Genomic DNA, 18,733 nt, shown 5'->3' with positions numbered 1-18,733 from the left:
TGTAAAAGAGTCACCAGACCCTGAAGCTACCTTATTTCCTGCTGGCTTTCTAGTTTTTTCCTACTCTGGTCAGTGGATATCCTTGCAATTTTTGTTTTCCTTAAGGTGGCCTGAGTTTCTCTTCCCTGGGATCCAGGAGCCTAAGTCTGGTTTCTTTTATTGTAATAATCAGGAATCCCTGATCAGTAAGGGTCTTCCTGATCTTTTCTAACATTGAGTTTTTAATCTGTTTATCCTTTTTAGTACCAGCAAGAAAATATCATCTACTTAATTTGAGAAAGGAAGAAAAAAAGTGGAGTTTGTTTGTGATAAAAAAGTGGGGTTTGTTTCTTTGTTTGTTTGAGATATGGTCTTGCTCTGTGGCCCAGGCTGGAGTACAGTGGCATGATCATGGCTCACTGCAGCCTCAATCTCCCGAGCTCAAGTGATCCTCCCGCCTCAGCCTCCCAAGTAGCTGAGACTACAGGCACGCACCATCACACCTGGTTAATTTTTTGTATTCCTTGTAGAGATGGGGTCTCACTGCGTTGCCCAGGCTGGTCTGAAACTCTTGGGCTCAAGTAATCTTCCCACCTTGGCCTCCCAACGTGCCGGGATTACAGGCATGAGATACCATGCCTAGCCCAAAAAGGAAGTTTTATACAAATCCTTTTTTTTGGTGGAAATGGTCTGCCCTCAGCAGAAAGGTGATATAAGGGCACGGTGGAAGACTACGTTATGAATGAGGGCCACTAAAAATCTTGCTATTTCCAATTTTTTCCTGGACAGTTAATCCTACTCTATATTCCTCCTATATCCCTAAACATTTATTTTTTATATCCCCTACAATGGCTACTTCAAATCTTTACTAGTTTCTGAAGTTCCTACTCCATCTCCATATTCATTTCATATTCATATCCACTGCAGCCTTGACCTCCCTGAGCTCAAGCACTCCTCCCACCTCAGCCTCCCGAGTAGCAGGGACTACATGCACACACCATCACACCCAGATAATTTTTTATATTTTTGGTAGAGATGGGGTCTCTCCATGTTGCCCAGGCTGGTCTCAAACTCCTAGGCTCAAGTGATCCACCTGCCTTGGCCTCCCAAAGTGTTGGGATTATGGGTGTGAACCACCGCACCTGGCCACCTCTCTCTATATCTTTCTGTTACATGTCTTAAATTCTGCTGTTGGCTAATCTACCTATGCACCAGATCACATTCATTTATTCATTCATTTGTGTGGTTGACTGCCAATTGTTCCGCAATAGAGATTGCTGGCATGTATCATTAGTCTCTTCTATCTCCTCTCACTGAATTCTGCTGCTTAGAACTTTGATGTGATAACCGGAACTTTATCTTGGACCAAGAAGAAGGAGGGCCTCATCCTAGGGATGGCAGACTAAAGAGGAAAAAGGAGCCTGGGTCTCTCAAGACTCTGTGGAATAGAATTGCCATGCCACTCCTGGGAGCTTTGCCTCTACCATTTTATATCAGGAACAAACTTCTGGTTAAGCCACTGTTACAGGTTTTCTGTCCACTCTCAGCAAAACCTAATCCTGACTAATCACAGTTTTGATATCTGGAATTGCATACCAAGTAACAGAAGCTAAAATAGTGTGTGTGAGCTTAGTGAAGGAGGTTGGGTGTCAGGAAGCATGGACACAGGTATGTGTGGGCTGGAAAATGTATGATTCTTGTATGGAGCATCCTCACATTTTCTCCCTCTTCCATTCCAGACTCTTATCTTTATGTTTTATTTTCAGTCCCTCTCCTGGCCTTTGCATTATTTACTAATCTTAAATTTCTTGGTATTACCTTATTAGTACACTAATAATGTTTAAATAGACTTACTCTCATAGCTTCTTCCTCTCTTGGTTGTCTTAGCTCCATTCCCTTCAATATCAAAATTTATGCATTCACTGCTTTGCGGAATCTCATTCCTGAAGGGAGAATTTCAGACAGCTGGTAAATTTAGTCATTCAAAGCTTTAAAGCAAATTCATATTACAAAAGCAACCGCTTTATTTGCATTGTTTCCTGATGGAACAGTTCAGTGATAACACTCATTACTTATTTTGACAACCAAAAAGTTAACATTAGCCAGAGGTGGTTGCTAACACAATAATTATCTTTCCTAATTCATTTCTTTAAAATCATTGTACTTCCAGACCATTGTTTCTCTCTCTTTCCTGAATCCTCTAAGTCCTATAAAACACATGTCATCAGATTGTACCATCTACTGTCCCTCAGTTATCCATACCTGAAAGATATTCCCCTAATATTTTAATACTTATAGAGTTTAATAGATGGCTCAATACCTCTTTCACCACTCTTGCCATAATTCTTAGTGATTCCAATACCCATTGAACAATCCTTCCAATACTCAGAACTCTCAATTTTTTGAACTCCTGACCTCCAATGATTTTTTTCTCCATCTGACCTTGGCTGTCAGTTCCCGTGGTTACATCATAGACCTGGCCATCATCAATAACTGGCACTTCTCCATGGTTTCCATTTCAAGCATCCCATTCTCTAATCACCAACTCCTATATTTCCTGCTTACTTTCTCTAAGATACTCTACAACAATTCTTTAACTCCCTTGGGTCTCCATTCTATTCCATTCTATCCTGCCAACTTTTCATTCCATTGCAGCACTTTTAGCCTCCATTGCAGTGAAGTATTACAAACCACAGTTTCTTGCTTACCCAGCTTAGTTTCCACTGTACAATGTTATAAATCACATTCTTGTAAACACTCTTAACTCCCTTGCTGCGGTCTCCATCACACTTGTCTAGTAATACCCCAATCCAAGTTAGAAACAACTCTCTGTCTACTCTGTGCCTGCACACAAGTGACTGAACATGACTGGCCCTGTTTACCGTCATTCCCAATGACCCACTTGAGGGGTTTGTGCTGCCTGCCTCTGGAACTGTGGGCTTCAGCAAACTTCCTTAAATGTTGCACCCTAGGTGCCTCTGTTGTCCTGGTGTACACCATGGTGTACCATCCAGACCTCCCCTGCAGAGTTGTCCTGAATCCGGGCCAGGAGCACTAACATTCCTTTATCCACCAATCACTGGATGTAGGTGGCCCAGGGAGCAGGTATGACTTTGAGCCAGGCAGCTCTCATGAGCCAAGGGCAGGTCCGTGAGAGACTGAGCAGGAGCTGTCAACCACCAACACTCCCTGCTGCTGGGGGCATAAGTGCACAGGCTGTTCTAACCAAGCTGCTCCCTCCTCAGGGCCTTTGTACTTCCTTTTCCTTCTGTTTGTATGTTCTTTTCCTAGGTTTCCAAAGGATGCACTTCTTCACTTCCCTTAGGCCTTTGCTCAAGCATCTGGTTGCCAGAGAGGTCGTCCCTAACAGCTGTGTTCTCTCCTATCACTCCAATTTTCTTCATAACATTTAGCAACACTCGACATATTTTATTACTTTAGCTGCTTAGTTTGGCCTTCCTTTGCTAGAGTACATGCTCCAAGAGGACAGGGTTCTGGTTTGTTTGTATTTCCTATGTCCTGGATAGTTCCTTGTCTTCATTAGGTCCTCAATATGTCAATATATATTTGTTCGGTGCAAAAATTGAAATGCCTTAAATTCATAGTAGTCAGCTCATAAGGCAGAGTAGTTTAGTGGAAGGAGTTTAGGGTTTTGGAGTTAGTCAGACTGATATTTGAAAACACCTTTATTTAGATATAAGTAACATGTGATAAACTGCACATATTTAAGACATATTTGAACATATGTATACACTCAACATCACCACCACAGTTTAGATAATGAGCATGTTCTTCACCCCCAAGAGTTTCCTCTTACACTTTTGTAATCCCTCCTTCCCGCCATTCTCCATCTCCAGGCAGTCACTGATTTGCTTTCTGTTTTTAAGAGTGGTTTGCATTTTCTAGAAATTTATATAATTGGATCAAAACATCTGTATTCTTTTTTGTGTCTGACTTTTTATAGATTCATCCATGTTTTTGTGTGTTCTCTTTTTTGCTGGGAAATTTTTCATTTGTTTATTACTTACTTTGGCTGACAGACATTTGGTTTGCTTATAGTTTGGGGATTATTAAAAATAATGCTACTGTGAATATTCATGTATGTTTTTGTATGGACATATGCTTTCATTTTTTTTTTTTTGAGTCAATACCTAGGAGGGAAATGGTGAGGTACGTGTTTAACTTTTTAAGAAACAACCAAATTATTTTCCAAAATGATTGTACCATTTTTCATTCTTATCAGGTATGAGATTTCTGGTTGTTCCACATCCTTGCCAGCACTTAGTATACACAGCCTTTCTAATTTTATTATTTGTTATTTATTTTTCATTTGAGACAGGGTCTCATTCTATTGCCCAGGCTGGGGTACGGTGGTGCAATCATGGCTCACTGCAGCCTTCACCTCCTGAGTTCAAGTGATCCTCCCGCCTCAGCCTCCCAAGTAGCTGACACTACAGGCACGTGTCACCATATCCAGCTAATTTTTAAAAATTTTTTGTACAGGCAGGGCCCCACGATGTTGCCCAGGCTGTTCTCTAAACTCCTGACCTCAAGTGATCCTCTTGTTTCGGTCTCTCAAAGTGCTGGGATTACAAGCATAGCGACTATGACCAGCTTCTAATTTTAGACATCCAATAAGTATGTAGTGGTATCGCACTGTGATTTTAATTTGCCTTCTGTAAGCCAGGCGCAATGGCTTATGCTTATAATCCCAGCACTCTGGGAGGCCAAGGTGGGCAGATGGCTTAAGCCCAGGAGTTTGAGACCAGCCTGGGCAACATAGTGAAACTCCATCTCTACAAAGAATACAAAAATTAGCCAGGTGTGGTGGTGCACACCTGTGGTCCCAGCTACTGAGGAGGCTGAAGTGAGAGGATCATTAGAGCCTGGGAGGTCAAGGCTGCAGTGAGCTGTGATTGCACCACTACATTCCAGGTTCAGTGACAGAATGAGACCCTGTCTCCAAAAAAAAAAAAAAACCTATTTTGCATTCTGCTAATGACTAGTGATGTTGAGGATTTTTTCCATCCCTTTATTTTCCATGAGTATGTCTTCTTTTGTGAAGTGTTTGTTCATATCTTTTGCCCATTTTATAATGAGTTGTTTTCTTATCACCGGATTTTGAGAATACACACACACACACACACACACACAGAATACAAGTCCTTTATAAGATACATATTTTCCCCCAGTCTGTGGCTTATTTTTTCATTCCCTTAATAGTGCAGAAATTCTTCATTTTAATGAAGTTCAATTTATCAAATTTTAAAAGTGGATTCTGCTTTTAGTGTTGTATATAAGAAATCTTTGCCTAACCCAATGTCACAAAGATTTTCTTTCATTTTTTTTTCTGGACATTTTATAGTTTCAGGTGCTACATTTAGACTATGATCCATTTTGAGTTCATGTTTTAGTATGGTGTGAGGTACGAATCAAAGTTTATGTTTTCTGCATGTGGTTATCCAGTTGTTCCAGCACCATCTGTTGAAAAGTCTATTCTTCCTCCTTTGGATTGCCTTGTATCTTTGTTGAAAATCAATTACCTATATATGCGTGGGTTTATTTTTGGACTCTCTGTCCCATTGATCTATTTATCTATCTTCACGCCAATACCACCCAGTCTCTATTTTATTTTAGCTTTATAGTAAATGTGAAAGTCAGGGAGGGTAAATGCAGTTCTTTTCCCTTTTTTGTAATTCTATCTTGGTTGAAAGTAGAGATCAGACTGATGCATTTTAACTCTAGTTCGATCATTTAATTCTTGTGTGATTTCAGACAAGCCAATTAATTATGTTTATTTCATTTATTTATCTGTTCACTGTTAAAATTTTACACTGTAAATCTTAGATTAAATGCTAATTATTATTAAAAGTGTGAACTAGGAAGACAGCTCTTGAAATAAAAGAAACTAGCGAGGCACAGTGATACATATCTGTAGTCTTAGCTACTCAGGAGGCAGAGGTGGGAGGATTGCTTGAGCCCAGGAGTTGGAGGCTGCTTGGCAAAATAGCAAGACCCTGTCTCTAAAGCAATGAAAAAAAAAAAGGTACTGGAACTGCAGGGTGGTATGGGAGATGGGTAAATTTAACATGCTCACCAGGGACCTCTCACTTTCTTTCTCAGTACAGACACATGCTTCTGCCCTTTCGTATTCCATGATGAAGTTTGGCAGCAAATTCTTCCTGACAGTAGGACTAATCACTTACTTTGAAGTAAAAGAACAACAACAAATAAAGGTGAAAAAGAAAAATAAAACTGGTCAGCATCCCCGGGTTTAAAATAATTACTCTACCACATCAACAATTTTCTGTGCAGCTTTCTAACGTTTTTATTTAGACAGAAATCGTTTTAAAAAGAAGGTTACTTTGAAACCAAGGTTACAGCAGCTTTTTGGCCTGCTTGGTGTGGCTTTTTCCAACTCTCTTCTTTTCAGTCTTTGCAATACCCGTCCCTGCCAGTCTCCAAGTGTCCCTAGTTATAGGTCAGCTCCACACTGAAGGGGAGGAGCTACTTCCGAGGGTCTCTTCCCAGCATCACAGCCCCACATCCTAGCGACTAACGGTGTTGTACTCCTGGGGGCCAAAGAGGACCCTGATTGCTTTGTTTTGTGCCATGTGAGTACTATGTCCAACAGGATGGCTGGTGGACGGAAGACATGTTTGACTTTGATTGGATTCATTCTTATCTGTCTGAAAATGGTGAGTTCATCATTCCAACTGCCCGCAACTATTTAGGGGAAAAAGAAAGACACATTATTTTTCTCTCCTTTTTTTTTTTTTTTTTTTTTTTGAGGAGTTGGGGAATGGGGAGATAGAAATCGAAATACCTTTCCAAAGTTCGTACCCAGGTTGTATATGTTTGCGTGTTTGAAATTTAATGCCATATACTAGAGAAAGAAAACAAGATTATCATTATATTTTAAGAACAAAGATTTCTGAAAAATCTGTCAGCAGCTACTGACTTAGTTCAATAGGCAGATTCAAAGGGGAAAAAAATGAAATAGTAATGGGATCTGCCTCCAGCCTCTAAATTCCATTTAGAGTTGTTTTGTGGTAGATTGGGGTGCTGGGAAACGATTTGTGTGGAGAAATACTTGTATGGATTGAAAGACTGCTCACATTAGGTATAAAAATGTTGTGATTAATTTATTACCGCTTTTATTCCTGTTTTACGTTTGTTCAAGTGGTGTTTTTCTGTATGGTTCTAATTTTCTAAACTTTCCTTTTCAGGTTGCTTCAGCAAAATCAGGTACAATTTTCTGACATGAAAGTTTTTCCTCTTTGTATTTGATGTTAATTTCCATTGTTAATTTACGGGCTACCCTGAAATCTAAAGGCTATATGAGGAAAAAAAAATTCAATATTTTCTGAGCACTCACACTGGGTGCTAAGCACTATATTGGGTCCTGGGGAGTTGGTAATTGGTAAGACAAATAAATAGATTGAACTTGAAAGACAAATCTTCAGAAAGTGTTCTTGCTGAGTACTGTAATGTATAGAGTCATGTAGGCATGCATTTTCTCATACACAGTTAGCCATGTGTGAAATATTACAATGATCATCATTCTAGCTAAGATATTGTACAGAGTCTAATTTATATAAATGTTCTTGTTTATGTTCCGGGGAATTAGAGAAAAAATGAGAAATGTTATATTTGATTAAATTGGAAATATTCCTTGCTTTAAAAAGGATTTTATACTTCTAATATTGCATATTTAAAATATAGACAACAGTCACTCAGGGCTGAAAGGGGGCCCTCTTTTGAAAATATTTGATCTCCATCTTTCTTAAGTAGATAACTGAAGGCAAAAATAATTTATCTAGAGGCCCCTCCTAGCTCATTTGTGCTAGAAATCTAAATACCTGGAATGGAAATTTATTTTTAGGAGGATTTAGCTTATCTCTAGGAACCATATAATATCAACCATATCACCAATAAATTCTCATAGTGATTCGACATAAATTAGAAAAATTTGCATTTATTATTTTGTCTATACCACAGAAAAGGAAGTGAAATCAAGACAGTTAAAAAATTTGATATAGATGTATATCTGAGCCATGAAATTTCATAAAATTCATACATATACAGTAAGTTTTTAAAAATTTCTATTTCCTGGCCATGGTACCAAGGCTCACGCCTGTAATCTCAGCACTTTGAGAAGCCAAGATGGGAGGACTGATCTCTTGAGCCCAGGATTTCAAGACCAGCCTGGGAAACATAGCAACACCCCATCTCTTTAAAAAATTATTATTTCTTGCTTTATTCTTATTTACTTGTCTTATTCTTGAGAGATCTTTAGGATTAGCCAGAAAACTATAGGAAGGACTGTTTGGCTATACACAAAGTGGCTTTTTAAATAAGTAGCCTTTCGGTGGACAAACTCTAACTCTGCCGTCTCTTACAAGGTCCCAGCACACCCAGGACACACCAAGCCCTCAGAACAGGACCCTTTTTGGTCCTCACGGCATCTGCCCTATTCTAGAGAAACGGTGGGTCAGGCTAAGCTAGTGATGCTGCTGCTAATTGACTCAATTGCTAATTGAGTCCTGGCTTTTCAATAGATGGAATGTGTATTTAGCTGCACTGTATAGAAGGTTTCATTTTGATTGTGTGTATTTTGATTTTCTTTGGGCTCTGGTATTGCTGTGTATCTGTGTCTGGTCACTGGGGCCTCGTGGGCTAATTTAGATCTCTTTGAGCTGGTGGAATGCACAGATGCTGAGAACCAAGGGGTTTCATTTTTGACTGATCAGGGTGGTTGGTTGCACATCTAGGGAATAAAGTTTTCTCTTTCATCAGTCCAGTCAGTGGGCTAAACATAGAAGTAAGAAAGAGTAAGGAACTGCTGCTACTTTATGGACTTTACACTCAAGCTTCTCATCTGTTAAAGGGCAACATACTACATAGGGGTTGATCTTCTTTCATTGTTGATGCTGGTCAGAGCCTGCCCTAAAACCAGGTGTAAAACAGACAATCTGTCTCTCCAGCCTGTGTTTGCCCCACACTCCTCAGAATCCCATTTTCACAGGACCTCTCCATGGCAGTGCCATATGGTCTGGCTTTTCCAAACCCATCAAAATTTACTTGTCTTGGCTCATACACAAACGTGCACAGGCACACACACACACACACACACACTTTCCAAGTACCCTAACATACACTATTTCACTTAGTCTTTACAACAATCCTAAAATGCAGGTATTTTAAATTTCAAAGTAAATTCTAATATGTAGGTATTAATAATCTGTATTTGTCAAGGAAGGTCACAAGTCTAGAAGAGGTACAATGACTTGCATGCCTTCACACACAAAAGTAAATAGCAGGGCCAGGGCTCAAACCCTGAGCTCCTGAATCCAAACCCTTTGCTATTTTCCCACCACACAACCCCGAGTTTCATTCTCTGATACTGGCTTCCTGCATTATGACTTCCAAGCAAATGTGCCTCTCCTAGATCAATTCCATGAGACCAGTTTTGTGGGGCCCTCGGGCCCCGTGACAGGCCTGTGGGGAGAGGGTCTGTGTCGTGCTAGCCTTTTAGATGCCTTTCAAACTGCTCCGTGAATGCATGATCTGGCCTCCTGTGTCTGTGGCTAGTTTGGTTGTCATTTTCCCAGGAAGTTAGTTCATTCCAATGAACAGAACTGGTAACATAGGAGATAAGATTAATGGTGGGGACAAAGGAAACAGAAGGAGTTGAGAGACACCAGAAAATTAGAGGAAAGAAGTCATATAGCACAGGATCATTAGCTGGGGGAGCAGAAGAGGGGTGTGTGTGTGTGTGTGTGTGTGTGTGTGTGTGTGTGTGTGTTGGAAGAGGGAGCCCCTGCTGGGACTTTCCGTTCTGCAGGAGAGAGAGGGAACGTAGCCCTTTCCTATGGAATTGGCTTCCACTGGCAAGTGGCTATGACAAGCAGGCCTGAGACTTTCCCCCAGTGTATATAACTGTCATAATTTTCTTTCAAAGGCAAAAGAGACTATCCTGGGTGATGTTCAAGGAATGTCTGGCCAGGGCACAGAGGAGACTTTGTTCATTTTTGCAGCATGGTTATTTCTGAGATGCTGCCAAAGCTAACTCTCTGGGCTATTGGTACAGAAAGAGAAAGTTGTCTGCATTGTACACATAGGGACTTGGCTCTGGGAGAAGGGGAGCTGATACTGGAGAATCACCTGTCTTTTCTCCTTCTCCCTCTTTGCCCTATAGTTCTGCTTGTTTGTCTTCCCTTTAGTTTTAGTTTTGTCAAATTCCCTATATTTGACGTACAGTGATTTTATGCAGCAAATGGAGTACGTTAAACCTGAAAGTCCAAGTGCCAGTTGCAAATAAAGCCCAGCTATTTTTGTTTGACCTTTTCTTCCACTTGGATCTCCTATATCCAAGACATTTTTGCGTCTATGGAATTTTGTAAAGTAATCAATCTGAGTACTGTGCTATAGCTCCTACTCCATACACCTGAGTGTAGGAATGCCTTGTGTAAACCCATGACATAAGCATTCATATCTCCCTGGGAAACCATAGCCTGGCCCATTGCATTCTTATGCTGAGGCAGATATTGTGATAGAGAAAGGGAGAATAAAGTTTACTTTTATTTTGTATGGAAGAATCTGAGAATTATTCCACTCTGATAAGATGAGAGAAAGTGCTATGGAGTAATTATAACAAAGAACTCGATCCTCCCTCCTTCCTCCATTGGATTAAATGTTATCTGGAAAACGTGCAAAGTGCATAAGAGAGTGACCACAGCCACGGGGCACAGGCAGGAGGAATGGAGATGAGTCCAGCTGGAGGCAGTGGGATGGCTGTGAGACCCAGAGGGGAGATCAATGGCAAAGCAGCCTGCAAAATTCACAGAATGCCCAACTGGAGTAGAATCCTCTGGAAGAAAGCCTCTCAATTATTCTCTCTGTCTTCCCAGAGTTCTTTCCCGTAATTACTTCCCATTCTTATTTAGCTCTTTCAAAAGTACAAAAAGTGCAAATTACCCCACAGGCAACTGGGGAAAACTTTGAAATACCATCCCTGAGTGAGAGGTTTGAGCTTTCTGGATCTCTTCTGGAGAGTAGCTTTGTCTTTCTTTTTCTGTTTTTCCTTGATCTGGATAATAAGGGCAAAGCTTATGTCTGAAGGAAAGCATGAGAATGATTTAGTTTGAAGAGTAAAATGATGAATGAAGTCATTCTTGTAGGTATCTTGGCTAATGTACAACTCTAAAACCTCTTTCAGCTCCTGAAATACCCACTATTGATCAGGCATATTCAAAAATCAGCAACAGTATCACTGTAGAATGGGCTACAGTGCCGGGTGCCACCAGTTACCTCCTTACAGCTGAAGACGGGGACACAGTCATTGAAACAATGGTGGCCAATTCCCCAGGCACTGTGACGGGACTAAAGGCTGCAACCTTGTACGAAATCACCATCAGATCCATCAGCGCTGCTGGGAGAAGCCAGGCATCACCTCCAAAGCAGGCAAAGACAGGTAGCTGGATGGATGCTCATCCTCCTTTGAGTGTTTGCTTGTGACTTGGATCAGTTATTCTGGTGCTGCAAATGCAGAATGTGATTTGGTGTCACATGAGTGCCTACAATTCAAGGCCCAGAAGTGAAAGCTACCAAATGATGCTGTTTGAGAATTCAGCTATCTGTGGAGGAGGTGGCATTTAAATGCCAGATGCTTTGCTTTGGAAAATAAAGCCCATTTCTGGGCATCTTTAAAAGCATCCCAGCTTTTAAATCTCTGAAATAGGGATTTCTGGTTTTAACATGCCAAATGAAGAACACAGAGAAGGGATTTTGCTGCACTCTGACCATATGGCATATATGTTAACAAAACAAATAAAAGAATTTGGAGTTTGTCATCAGCATTACTGAAATTGATTTGATAAGTTTGTACCTAGGCACATTTCTGAAAAGTTATGTGCACGTTAAAATACTGTAACCCCTCATTTTCCCATTGATTTATATTATGATTATAGGAATGTTTGATCTAATTTCTGACCAACTTCAGTTAAAAGTAGTGTCTGATATTTAGCGTTTCTCTGTTTCCCATTCCTCTGCCAAGTTATTTATGGTTAGTATACACTTAAATAGCAATTATTTAATGAAACTTTGTTGTGAATGCTCTTATAAAGTAAATAATTATTGTATATTATGGATATCAATTTACTTGCTTCTAAATTTGAATTATCCTCTATTGGACTTTGGGAACACAAATGCATGTTTTTCTTTTTTTAGTGTTGGCTGCACCAATTCTAGAAGTAAGCTCTCCAAGTTCAGACTCCATTCTTGTGCAGTGGGAAACTGTATATATGGCAATTGGATTCTCTGTGTCCATTATGCGAGCCAATGGCTTGGGGAGTATATGGAAAGAGAATACTACAAACACCTCCTTGACATTCACCAGTTTGGAAGCTGGGACTCTCTACACCATAAAGGCCTATGCATGGAATGCCAACGGAATCCCTGGGGACGACTCCACCTGCAATCAGAGAACAAGTAAGAACTTCTCAGCTCAGCCTCGAACAATTTTACTTTTGATTAACAAGGGGTGCTGTGCGTTGCAGCCATCAAGAGCAGTGTTACATGACAAGTACAGAGCAGCTGGCAGCAGCTATTTAAATTTATTATGAGGTTATTTATAGTGCCTTGTCTATTCCTCCTTGGTAGTTTAAACGCTTCCTGCATGGATAAAGAAATGCTACTCAGAATGCACACAGCATGGCACCGCCTTCTAATATCCAACTCAATTTCAGCATTCACATTCGACATCACACAGAAGAAGGTGATTCTTGTTAGGTTTACCCATCACCCCTTGTCCCTTTCTGGGTTCAGGCCAATTAGTATAAGAATTGGGCCAAATAGGAATTCATTTGTTCTGCAGATACTGAGTGACAGTGTGCCAACTTTGAGCTGGCATTGTTCTAGAGATACGGCAGCAAGCAAAGCAAGGTTTCTGCAGGCACAGGATGCTGTCAGGATCCTGCAGTGGAATTAGTGTTTCAGATCTGTTTCCCAAAGGCCTCAGCTTGGGCCTGAAGTCAGCATGGGGCTTCCCACTACTGCTCCTCCAGCTGTGGGGAGAAGCTAGAGCTTGCTGTGCGTTTTCTCACTGTCCCACCCAGAGGTCCCCCGAGCAGAGGATACCCTGCAGCATTACAACTGGAGGTCCAAATTGAGCTGCTGGAGTGAGCCGAGAGAGAGAGAGAATGAGAGGGGGTGTTTTTTCTTTTCTTGAGGCAGAGTGAGCCATCCACTGGCAAGCTAACCTAAATAGATACAAGACTCTCACCAACCAGATTAGCTGTTTCACCACTTGGGAAGGACGCAGGAAAGGACGGAAAGAAACCAGAAATGTTCTCTCCAACTTTCCCTAAGTTTGGAGGGGAATGGAAGCCCCATAGTCTATGGGCCAAGGCAGAATGTAGGGAGAAGAGAGGGGTTTGCTGCCTTTTATACTATTTCCCTAGGAAGGTTGTATAATCATAGCCCTGAGGTGATTCATGACAGGCTTGGTGAGTCAGGATGTCTGTGACATGTCAGTCTCCTTGAGCCTTTTCCTAGGCTGGCTGGCTTTCTTTCTTCCCTCCTTCCCTTATCTTCCCTTCCCATCCTTCCCTTTCCTTTCCCTTTCACACTGCTTTTTTCTTTCCACATTTGTTGAGGACCCACTGTGTGCTGGGCATAGGTTAGCTGATGGGAATACAAAAGCAAATAAAGCATGATCCCTCTATTCAAAGAATGGATTATGTCAAAGGAGAGACCAATGGTGAGTCAGCGTTTCCATTTTCACCTGAGCAGTGCTGTGGCAGAAGGCTGCAAACACAGCGAGGCACAGGAGGGAGCATCGTCATCAGGCTGGGGCACTGAGACAGCATCCCCTAGAATAACTTGTTTCTTAAAGACTTCCCCCTCATAGGTTTACCCATGTTTTACAAAGCTTTACAGAGTTTAGATTTCGCCTCTGGATTAGTTTCCTAGGGCTGCTGGAACCACAAACTGGGTGGCTTGAACAATAGCAATGTTTGGTTTCATGGTTCTGAAGGCTACGAAGTCTGAAATCAAGGTGTCGGCTAGGTTGGTTCCTTCTGGGGGATGTGAAGAAGAGTCTGTTCCAGGCCTCTCTCCTTGGCTTGTAGATGGTTATCTTCACATTCACATGGAATTTTCCCTATATATGTTTATCTGTGTCCGAATTTCTTCTTTTTATAAGGAAATCGGCCATATTGGATGAGGGCCCACCCTAATGATTGCATCTTACCTGATTACATCTGCTATGACCCTATTTCCAAATAAAGCTACATTTTGAGGGTACTAGGGGTAAGAACTTCAACATATGAACTGGGAGGGAACCCAAGTCAACCCATAACAGGCTCTCACTACTTTACCTATTTTTCCTAGTTCTCCCATGCTCCCTGTGGGAAAAGCAAGTTGCCCTAAAACACTGCAGGTTACCCCTACCAGCCTTGGGCCCAGCACTTCCCTAAAGCAGACCTGCCTCTGCAGACAAGCTGACTATGTAGTGGGAAGGGGCCTGTCGAGATGGCCCACGGGAAAAACATGGCAGGTGCCTGCCTTACAGAGAATGAGTTAGGTCCTCATGTCCTCAAAGAGGCCTTCCTGGCTGGGCGCAGTGGCTCACACCTGTAATCCCAGCACTTTGGGAGGCTGAGGCAGGTGGATCACGAGGTCAGGAGATTGAGACCATCCTGGCTAACATGGTGAAACCTCGTCTCTACTCAAAATACAAAAAATTAGCCGGGCATGGTGGTGGACACCTGTAGTCCCAGCTACTCAGGAGGCTGAGGCAGGAGAATGGCGTGAACCCCGGAGGCAGAGTTTGCAGTGAGCAGAGATTGCACCACTGCACTCCAGCCTGGACAAGAGAGCAAGACTCCATCTCAAAAAAAAAAAAAAGGCCTTCCCTGTTTGCCCCAGACATGTCCAGAGGATGCTGGTCTCTGCTCACAGACTGTTTAAGCAGTTTCCTAAGGCCTGTTGCTTGGGCGTTATTACAGCACAGATTCCAAAGAATTGAGGCCAATTTCGTCCCTCCCCAGGCCAGGACACCTCCTTATGCTTTTTAATGTGGTAAGTTTTAAGAAAGGAAGGCATATTTACAAGAATGTAGGGTTAAGTGTTTTGGAGACACTAAAAGACTGCCTTAATATGTACACATCATACTTGATACCTTCCTTCCTTCCTTTTGATGATGAATGGAAAGAAGATCTGCTCCTCTAGAAACGATTATGACCGAAAAGCTATTGCAGTAAAAGTTGCAGCAGATGTCAAAAGTAAAGAAGGGATATGTTCAGTTTCATTGATCAATAACAGAAGATATTTGACCTCTCGCTTAATATAATAACATACCCATGTGGCCCTTTTAGTTCTTCCCATTAATAATTTCATTTAATTATTTTAACTACTTATTAAATAATGCATTAATCCATTCAAAATATGTCTTTTAGCACCTATAGGTGTTAGACATGGATCTTGTTAGATCTATTTATATATGAGAAAAAATTAAATTACAAAAAGGGTAAATAATATGGCCAATGCCACACAGTTTATTATGAATTTGCATAGTAGCAGATGTATTACCAGTTCCCAGGCATCATCCTAAATCCCAATTTTATGCTTTGAACACTTGTAAGTATCCAACTACTGGGTATCTTATCCTCCAGGCTCTGCAACATTGTTATGCCAACTCTTACTTAGTTTGTAAGGCTACTACAAAATCTTAATTGTTTCTCAAAAATGTAGGTCCTCGGGCCCCTGCCAACATTCAAGTCTCTTTCGATAGTGGAGCTCTGAAAGCATCTTTTTCATGGGCACTGGCAGAAGGAGCTTTCAATTATACTGTGATGGCTTTGAGTGACTCTTCAGAGCTGACCTGCAGCACAGCTTTCAGTTCCTGCACCATCTCTTCCCTCCAGTGTGGAACTGAATACTTGATTTCAGTTTCAGCAAGTAATGATGCTGGATCTAGCAAATCATCTTCAGAAGTGACCCTGAAAACTGGTATGTAAACAAGAGTGAGATTGCTGTAGGACTTGCAGCAGTGACTGCTGTAAGGGAGACATTCACTGACAATGTTTCTGAATACTCTGGAAAAAATGAAAATGAAAGCCTGGTCTAAATGAAAGCATTGAGTTGAACATTCTCATGAGTTTGAATAATACTGATAGCAAAGCGAGATATTGTGTATTGCAAAAAGCACTTTTTGGAAAATTAGGAGGCCTGGTTTCTATTCCAGATCTTTCATTAATTAGTTTTTTCTTTTTCCTTTGTAAAGCTGTGAAAATTCTAAGATCTGGTTTGAGTTGTACACAGCTCTAACTGTGCGTACAGATAACTGCCTCTTCTTTACATCATGTCTCATGTCCTAGGCTTGGTGGGAGCCGCCATTTTTTTTAAGATAAAGATAGGATATTTCTAGTTCTGAGTATGTGTTTAGATATTTTTCCATTTTCATTCTTATCAGAGAGATAACCACATACACATGTGGAGGTTGACTCCTCTATTTAGAAATATCTATGTGTCTCGGGGATGGAAACTAACACTTAATGAAACTAACACTTAATGAAGACCTACTATGTCTCTGGCGCTATAGTATATTATTTCATTTAAATCTCATGACAACTCAGTGAGGTGGGTTCTATTATCTCTTTTTTTTAGATAAGAAAATTGAAGCTCAGAGAAGTTAAATAATCTTCCCAAGGGCACACTGATAATAAGCGGTAGAGCTGAGATTCAAGCTGCTCAAGTTTGCCTAATTCCAATGCTTAAAGCCAAAGAAAATGTCGACAATTACAATAATGTCTACTTTATCTCACAGTCAGTTATGTCATTCTAAGTTTAAAAAGCTTCTGAAAAGGAAGAAAAGGAGCTATCACCAAGTTGATGCACTCCATTCCACAGGAAAAAATAAATAAAGCTATTCTTTCAGGCCTGCACTCTCTTATAGTTATGTTATAGTTATGTTAAATTAAGGTCAATGATAACAAACTTGATGATTTGGCTTCTCTTTTGACAACTGTAATTTAATGTGAATGGTACATTAGAAGTGATTATGAGGACAAGATAGTGGAGAGTGGGAGAAGAGAGAAAAAACACTTTCAAAACCATAGCAGTTCTGAGTTAGGCAGTTAGGCATTTAATGCAGGGGAGAACCATGCAGTGTTTTTTAATCTTGGACGCACATTAAGAGCATCTGGGGAGCTTTTATAAAACCCCAATACCCAGGTCCCACTTAAGACCGATCGGAGTTGCTGGGAATAGAATTTGGATATGAATAGTTTGTAAAAGCTCCCCAGTTGATTCTACTATGCAGTCAGGGTTAAGTGCCGTTGAAATAGTCCTTCACTCTTACAGGTCCAGGAGGTTCTAAGGGAGTTTGGGTATAACACAGTCATGATCATGGGGATGACCTTGACTAATAATAAAGTAACATTATTATTTAATATATTAATATTACATATTATATATTATATTAAATATATATAATAAAAGAACTATGTTTACAAAGTACTATGTATTTCCTGGGGCCCAGAAGTGTGTAATATATTTTGGGAAGATTTCCACTAGTGAAAACTAAAATTTTTAAAGCTTAGCACTTGAATGAACAAACTTTATTTGAATTCATTCTTTCAGAAGATTTTGTTCCATCAACAAATGAGGCATTATGTGGACAAATGAGGTATTGCCTTAACACAGAGAAACAGTCAATATTAACAAATCAATACATGCCTGCTTTTGACATAGTCTAGCATTTATTGTGTGAGATAAATTTTAGGACATCTGAGAATGTCTCCTGGGTTTGTACTGAGTTATACATACTATTTGATTTGTTCCTTATTTGTAGCATCTAGTATCTTAACTCTATGCTTAAGATGCTCCCTGGAGGGTGTAATGGGCATGAGAATGTATTCTGTCATTCAGTGCATGAGAGGCTGCAGTTAGAAGAACTTTCCAGGTTGCACATGGTGCCCCTTGCCTGTAATCCCAACACTTTGGGAGGCTGAGGCGGGTGGATTGCTTGAGTCCAGGAGTTCGAGACCAGCCTGGGCAACATGGCTAGACCCTGTCTCTACAAAAAAATACAAAAGTTAGCTGGTCATGGTGGCATGCACCTGTAGTTCCAGCCACTCACGAGGCTGAGGTGGGAGGATCACCTGAGCCTGGGAGGGAGAGGTTACAGTGAGCTGAGATCGTACCACTGCACTCCAGCCTGGGTGACAGAGCGAGACCTTGTCTCCAAAAAAATTAATTAATTAATTAAAAAAAAATTTAGGCTTGGCGCATTGGCTCAAGCCTGTAATCACAGCACTTTGGGAGGCTGAGGGAGGAGGATCATTTGAGGTCAGGAGTTCAAGATCAGCCTGGACAACATGGTGAAACCCCGTCTCTACTAAAAGTACAAAAAGTAGTTGGGCATGGTGGTGCACACCTGTAGTCCCAGCTACTCAGGAGGCTGAGGCAGGAGAATCACTTCAGCCCAGGAGGTGGAGGTTGCAGTGAGCCGAGATCACATCACTGCACTCCAGCCTGGGCAACCGAGTGAGATTCTGTCTCAAAAAAATAAATACATGAAATAAAATTAAAAATAAATTTAAAAAATAGGTTTTTTAAAAAAGAACTTTCCATGCTATCGAGGCTTTACACATAAACCCCCAGAAAGACCCAGCTCCATTCCTTTCTACTTATGTGACCTTGGACAACTTACCAACCTCTATAAGCCTCAGTTTCCTCAACTGTAAAA

At 40.9% G+C, this 18,733-nt stretch overlaps 1 protein-coding gene across 1 annotated transcript in view; it reads left to right on the top strand.

Moving 5' to 3' along the window:
* The first annotated feature begins 6,594 nt into the window (after positions 1-6,594).
* FNDC7 (fibronectin type III domain containing 7) overlaps positions 6,595-18,733 on the top strand; it is a 29,379-nt gene continuing 17,240 nt past the window's right edge. The window contains exons 1-5 of the mRNA XM_023196263.2: positions 6,595-6,677; positions 7,209-7,227; positions 11,201-11,455; positions 12,211-12,471; positions 15,736-15,993. Of these exons, the coding sequence (XP_023052031.2) occupies positions 6,603-6,677; positions 7,209-7,227; positions 11,201-11,455; positions 12,211-12,471; positions 15,736-15,993 (868 nt within the window). The 5' untranslated portion in view covers positions 6,595-6,602. The remainder of the gene's footprint in view (positions 6,678-7,208; positions 7,228-11,200; positions 11,456-12,210; positions 12,472-15,735; positions 15,994-18,733) is intronic.

This window comes from Piliocolobus tephrosceles, chromosome 1 (assembly GCF_002776525.5).
Source record: "Piliocolobus tephrosceles isolate RC106 chromosome 1, ASM277652v3, whole genome shotgun sequence".
Lineage (NCBI taxonomy): Eukaryota > Metazoa > Chordata > Mammalia > Primates > Cercopithecidae > Piliocolobus > Piliocolobus tephrosceles.
Note: the sequence above shows the minus strand (reverse complement) of the source record. Positions and strands in the feature narration are given on the sequence as shown.